The sequence below is a fragment of the Phoenix dactylifera genome, chromosome 5 (genome assembly GCF_051530095.1).
Source record: "Phoenix dactylifera cultivar Ajwa chromosome 5, Ajwa_hap1_PhDact_Kaust_v1.1, whole genome shotgun sequence".
Lineage (NCBI taxonomy): Eukaryota > Viridiplantae > Streptophyta > Magnoliopsida > Arecales > Arecaceae > Phoenix > Phoenix dactylifera.
Window position 1 is genome coordinate 20403906 of NC_143194.1, and position 6460 is coordinate 20410365.

Here is a 6460-nt window from a genome sequence, read left to right on the forward strand (position 1 = left end):
ACGTTGCATCAAAAAAAAAAAACGAAGCGAAAGAAACCGAATGCGAGTTAAAAGAAGGCTCCGGTCGATGAACCCCGCCACCAACCCCATTTCTTGGATGTGGCCGAAATAGGAGCGCATACGATATAGTATGGTACGTGCCCCATATGATTTTTGTTTCCGTCACCGACCCCATCTCTTGAACGTGGTCGAAATAGGAGCGCGTACCATGCGATCTAGTATGGTACGCGCCCCATATGATTTTTGTTCGTCTTTCTCCCACCTCCTTCACCAATTGAATACTGACACGTAGGCACCCGAGATTGGTGATTACTGGGAGAAATCGAGCCGTACGTTCCTTTCCAACCCAACTTAGACGGGCAACGGCTTCACTTACCACGCATAAAACGTTCTATGCGGTACTATCCTATTTGCCTTCAGATTTACCAAAAGTCACAACCTGTCCGCCGGAGAAATACCCGTCACATTCAACGTCCCTTGACGACGTGCATGAACGCATGGTTCGACTTTTAAACCGATCGAACGGACGGCAGATTAGTTTCCCGCAAACGACTTCTATGCATTTGTCAGCACATAGCGTGGTGCCTCCATGGTAGTTGGGTCCGCGAGGAAGATGCCGACTCCTCCTGAACGCCACAACCCACCAAACCCGCAAAATCTTTTATGACGATAAACCTCTCATACTTATCGATAATCCCATCTGTACCTTTGCTAAAAGTGCGTAAAACCAAAGGACATTTCGTAGGTCAAAAGAGTCCATAGAGGATATTTTGGTAATTTAGGAATATTCTGTAGGAATGCAACGACTCGATCCCGTCGAGAAGCCGGTGGGCGGAGTAGTAGTAGTTAAATTTCTCGGCCCCCTCCTCCTTGCAACCCGCGCCTAACCCTGAGCTCCCCGCGGGAGCTCTTCGAAATCCCTAAGGCTTCGCGAGGATCCGCCATTAGATACTCCGCGGTCTTCGACTTTCAGGACATTTCTGGTCGAATTCGCTTCCCTCGATCTCAGATCTCGATTCATGTCCTCTATTTATCGGTTTTCTTCTCGATTTTTCTGGGCAGTTTTTTCGCCCATATGATCGAAATCAGTGGGGTTTTTTTTTCGATTTTTTTGAGCGAATCTCTGGTTCGCAGGATCATGTCGGATCTCCATCTTCGGGGCAGCGGAAGAATCTTTGGATTGTTCCACTGAAAGCAACAAAGTTTGGATTTTGGTGGGGTTTTGTTTAAGTAGGGAAAGATGGAAGCGGGAGCGGCTTTGAGTTTGCAATCCTGTTCCTGGATCGGATGCGAGGAGGCTGGGAAGAAATATCGAGGGTTCTTGCTGTTCTCGAGGGGATGTGGGGAGGACAAGAGGTTTCAGACGCTTGGCCTCCGGGATTCGAGGCCAAGGGTTGCGTTGGTTCGATCTCGGCATCCTGAGTCGAAGGTTTCTTGCTGTTATAAAAAATCTGGAGGTAGATTTATTGAAGAACAATGCTTGTAATGCTTGAAGTTTCTTTCGTAGCTTAAAAAAATTAGATCTTTTTGTTGACATAATATATATAGTATAAAAAAGTACTATCAAAGAAGGGGAGAAAAACCTAATTCTAAACATTAAACTACGTCTGAAATCTCACTCTAAGACTCAAAATCTAGTGTTTCCCCGATTTTTTCAATAGCCTTCTACGAAAATTTTGATGGTTGTGTTCCTTCCTGAAATTTTTGTGGAGTCAACTTTTAGCAAATTATATTAAAGAAATAATTAGCCTCACTCAGATAATACGAGCAAAGTTTGCTGGTATTCTTTCCTTCTTATTAATCAATGGTGTAGGTCTCCAAGCCTGCTCTCCATCTTTCTCAAAAAAAGAAAATCAAGAACTTGAGTACCTGAGCTACTTATGTTTTATTTTCCTATATATACTACTAACACAATTGCTATAAGTATTTCACTTGTCGTTGGCATTTCCAAGAATCAGATCAACAGATTGATCTGTTAAGTGGAAGGTAGGGAGCTGTAAATTGGCAGTTCACAATGCCCCTGCTGGGAAACACTTGTGGGGTGCTTGAGTGGGACTTGGGAAGCACATGAGAACTATGAGGAAATCATAGGACCCACTGGGAATGGTTACTGATGGGTTCCTTTTTTTTCTCATATAAATATCACGGTATTTCCCAGAAGTTCTCACATTTCAGTAGTTTCCCAAGTCCTTCCTCACATTTCTTTTTCTTCATTTTCTGTTAGTTAATTTAAAACCATTTCGGTTGGTTTCCAGGAAATGACTTTTTTTATATAGGAAACACATTTCCTGGCAGTTATTGTCACTAAAAACACACCATGCACTGTAGAAAATTTTAAAGATTCTGTTATGCACCCACATGTTGAATTGAATTCAGAACAGGATTTTGGTATTTTCACCATTTGACAGTGCTTAACCTTTGGGACTGCTGGACCATTCACGCTGCCCGTTCGACAGTCGTGATGGTGATACAACATGCCCATGAAGTCGACCATAGAGTATGCTTTGAAGTCTCTCTTTTATTTGAACATTTCATTTACTCATGCACTTGAAAATCTTAATTTGCATCATTCTCTGTTGGGATCCGAAGCTGCACATGTAGCTTACTTTTCAAAGAGAAAAAGGTATGGACTTGCATTAATGTTTACACGGAGCCCATCAATATCAAATGATGCAAGTACATACACAGTTATAAATTCGTATGGTAGAGTAATGCAAGTGATTAGGCTCCTTTGACTAATTGTTTCCTCAAAAAAAATTGTATGTTAGAGGTGAGGTTGATATAGCTTATTTCACTATTATAAATTTTTAACCAGTGCTTGGAATATATTTGGAAGAAAAACCAGTGTTCATATGATGATTTGTTTCATTTTTTTAATTCACAACTTCATATGTTAAATTGACTCACCTTGTTACTTAATTTTTTTCAATCAAATTTTGCTGCATCTCATGTATTTGCTTGGAGTGAATTTTTCAAGTTGCAACTTCATGGGTTCGTTGAATTTTTCTTTTCTCCTGATAGCTGGACTTTTCATTTGACTTCTTATGCTATTATTTGAATTTGAGTTCCCAGTAGATCTGAGATGACTCTTGGTACTGCTATACACTAGGGATAAAATTTCAATAATAAGACTTTTCCTTTTTCGATACTATCCATTTATTAATTGTTGTCTATAATGTTGTGTCATGTAGCTTCATCCGCAGAGTCACAAAACTTTAATGCCTCAGTTGATGAAGCCCTCATCTTAAAGGTATGAAAGTGATGTCTCAAATTAAGGATTTTTAAAAATGTTCTATTTTGCTAATATTAACATGTCATATTAAAGCTCTGTCAATTGAAATATATGGTTCAAGTTGACTTTTTTACATATCCTATCTGATCTGAGGCTAATGTTCTGCAGAGGAAAGCGGAAGATATTACCTCCTCCTTAAACGGGCGTTGTATATATCTAGTTGGTCGGTTTTCTAGTCTTTTCTCATATGAAACCTACTTCTGATAATGAATACATTGTGTTGGTATAATTAATCCCATAGATGCCATCCTATTAGCTGGTGACATTTGCTTTTATACAGGAATGATGGGTTCTGGTAAGACTACAGTGGGGAAGATTCTATCAGAAGTATTAGGATATTCCTTTTTTGACAGGTTTGTGTGGTGGTCATTGTAGGGCATTGCTTTCAGAGTAGCCTTTAACTTCAGGATGTGTGTAAACTGGGAGATGTAAATCAATTTATCTTGTTGTTGCAGTGACAAGCTGGTGGAGCAAGCTGTTGGTGTACCTTCTGTTGCCCAGATATTTAAGGAGTACAGTGAGGCATTCTTTAGAGACAATGAAGTAAAGTCTTTACCATATTGTTTAGGATATATATAATTTGAAGGGGAATTTTTCTTTAATTGTTTTATCAGCAAATATTATGCTCTTCATTTTTTTTTTCCTCCTTTTCTTTCTTGCATGGGACAACGTGTCCATAGATGTTAGTCATGAGTACGTATTTTATTTTTCATAATGTTTTGCCATTTTTTCTTCTTCTATCAGAGTGAAGTGCTAAGGGACTTGTCAAAAATGCATCGGTTAGTAGTTGCAACTGGAGGTGGTGCTGTTATTCGACCAGTTAACTGGTAATGGATTATCACACTTTTAATTTTGTGAGCTCATGATATGCTTTCTTCTCGATGGGAACAAGCAGTCTTTATGATTTTGAGTTTTCAGGAAATACATGCAACAGGGGATAACTGTCTGGTTGGATGTGCCACTGGAAGCTCTTGCAAGGCGGATTGCTGCTGTAGGAACTGCCTCTCGGCCTCTTTTGCATCAAGAGCCTGGTGATCCTTATACAAAGGTAGCAAGCTTGCCACTTAATTAAAATGACATACCAAAGTCTTAATTTTCTTTGTCTGAAAGTGGTTTCCAGGTGGAATATATTTAATGTTTTGGGTCTTAGAAGGGACTAAATGTAGCATGCGTTTTAAACTCTGGCCGTGGTACGGTCTGCTAGTTTGCTAACTCCATTCATACTTTTGAGCATTGCTTTACATTTTTTTACTTTCTATGATTTGACTGTATAACCCTGATGCATGGAAGCTTGGATTTGAAGATTCATTTGAGTTCTTTTCTAGCTGAACATTATGGGTTTGAAGGCTAATATAATGGAAAGACAGAAACATACTTGCAACACTTCTAGTTCTTAGTGGACTATATCTACAAAAAGTTTCGGTTTAGCTGTGAGACAGAACATAGCTTAAGATATATTCTTACATGCAGTAGATGACTGGATGTCTTGACTTCAATTACGATTTAATTGCAGGCTTTTGTGCGGCTCTCCACACTCTCTGAAGAAAGGGGGGAAGCCTATGCCAATGCTGATGCAAGAGTTTGCCTTCAAAGTATATACATGCAATGCATTGGTCGCTAATTATTTGCTTTTTTGTTTCTGGACTCGGACCATAATTGAATTGTTTATTGAAGTCCAATTAGATGGATGCTGATATGGCATTCTCTGTGCATCTTTGCCATCTACGATGCCCAATAGATTTTTCAATTCATAGCTACCCTCTTTAGGATTGTTTTTTGCTTCATGTCTTGTCTATTTTCAGAGTACGTGCATCTTGGACATCCTTTAGAAGATTATTAATCAGCATCTCGGTTTCTCATAGTTTTCTGTGTTCCTGTAAATGATGTCGCCACACTGCATGATGCTTATCATAAGTAGTTGGAGTTTGTTGGCTGTGATCACAGTCATGCTCATTACCAAATAACTCAAATTTTATGGTACATTATCATGCAGCTATTGCGGCAAAACAAGGTCATGATGATGTTTCTTCGCTCACACCCACTGCTATTGCGGTTGAGGTATTATCGTGGTTAAGTTTTCATTCCCCTGAATTATTCAAAATTGGCATTTCATGACGTCGCATTTCTGTTCCATCAGGCACTTATAAGGATCGAGAGCTTTCTTACTGGGAAAGCATCTGTTGGACGATTGTCATATCTTCAGGGTTGAAGAATTGAGGCAACCCCAGATCATGTGTTGTGCTAGTACTTTTTAACATAGTTTATGTAAATGATCAAACTTATGAGTGGAGGAGTTTTAATTTATATGTATTCCCCAAATCTTCTTTCATGATTGTGGCTGTAGACAATCAAAATAGTTTATTTTTAATGGCTGTGAGGTGAAGTGGCCTATATCTGTTGCAATTGTCTGCAAATTGACAAAATTCTTAGGTACAAAAGAATGTATGCAATTTCTAGCCGTTGCCAATTGTTGGTAGTCTGGGCTGGTGTGATGTTCACTGGCAACTTGGCTAAAAGCTGGGTTACTATTTGGCATGCTTGGTGCATCATACCATGCTTCTTCCGCTATTGGGTCTCAATTCCCAGCTACAACTCATTTGTTTGGTGGTGAGCTTGTAAATCTAATACTCATGCTTTATCTATGGATTGATCAATTCAAGGAATTCGTCTTAATGTTCCAGGAGCTCTGATGAACTTTTGTGATCTCTTGGCAGGGAGTGGGTGGTAAAAATTTTACATAAGAGAGAAGTGGGTGATAAATGAGGCTTGTGATCATCCGTACGTGACAGTTCGGGTGGTCATTTGGAAGGTTCATCAATGGTGGTAACATTATATTCTCTCAGGTTTTTCAGATTGGCCACCATTAACTTTTTTCTACACAATTTTAACAGATAAGGGAACCTTATGACTAAGAGATAGTTGGGAGGCAATCTGGTGAGTTTAATTGATGCATATGCCGCCATAGATTTAGCTGTGTTATTTGGAGGTGTTTTTCTCCCTTCTTCTTCTTCCTCTCTCTCTCTCTCTCTCTCTCTCTCTCTCTCTCTCTCTCTCTCTCTCTCCCCCTTTCTCTGTTTTTTGTTTTTTGTTTTTTTTTGGTTTTTTCTTTTTGGTTTAAAGTGATATCCAGCCACCTGATCAGCTGGTTGGTTGCCTTCTCTGATGATA

General features: G+C 39.4%; 1 protein-coding gene across 1 annotated transcript; it reads left to right on the plus strand.

Moving 5' to 3' along the window:
* The first annotated feature begins 828 nt into the window (after positions 1–828).
* On the plus strand, positions 829–5685 carry LOC103721727 (shikimate kinase 3, chloroplastic-like). Its single transcript, XM_008812039.5, has 11 exons — positions 829–983; positions 1135–1457; positions 3192–3250; positions 3401–3455; positions 3573–3645; positions 3748–3835; positions 4037–4119; positions 4211–4340; positions 4806–4884; positions 5286–5350; positions 5430–5685. Exons 2-11 carry the CDS (start codon positions 1241–1243, stop codon positions 5499–5501), a joined length of 921 nt encoding a protein of 306 aa, XP_008810261.4. The 5' UTR covers positions 829–983; positions 1135–1240; the 3' UTR covers positions 5502–5685.
* The last annotated feature ends 775 nt before the right edge of the window (positions 5686–6460 follow it).

Bases quoted from the DNA above. Each gene is read 5' to 3' on its own strand.
- LOC103721727 (XM_008812039.5), top strand. From the start codon at position 1,241: ATGGAAGCGGGAGCGGCTTTGAGTTTGCAATCCTGTTCCTGGATCGGA. The intron at 4,341-4,805 runs GTAGCAAGCTTG...ATTTAATTGCAG, and splicing joins CTGGTGATCCTTATACAAAG to GCTTTTGTGCGGCTCTCCAC. The intron at 4,885-5,285 runs GTATATACATGC...ATTATCATGCAG, and splicing joins TGCAAGAGTTTGCCTTCAAA to CTATTGCGGCAAAACAAGGT.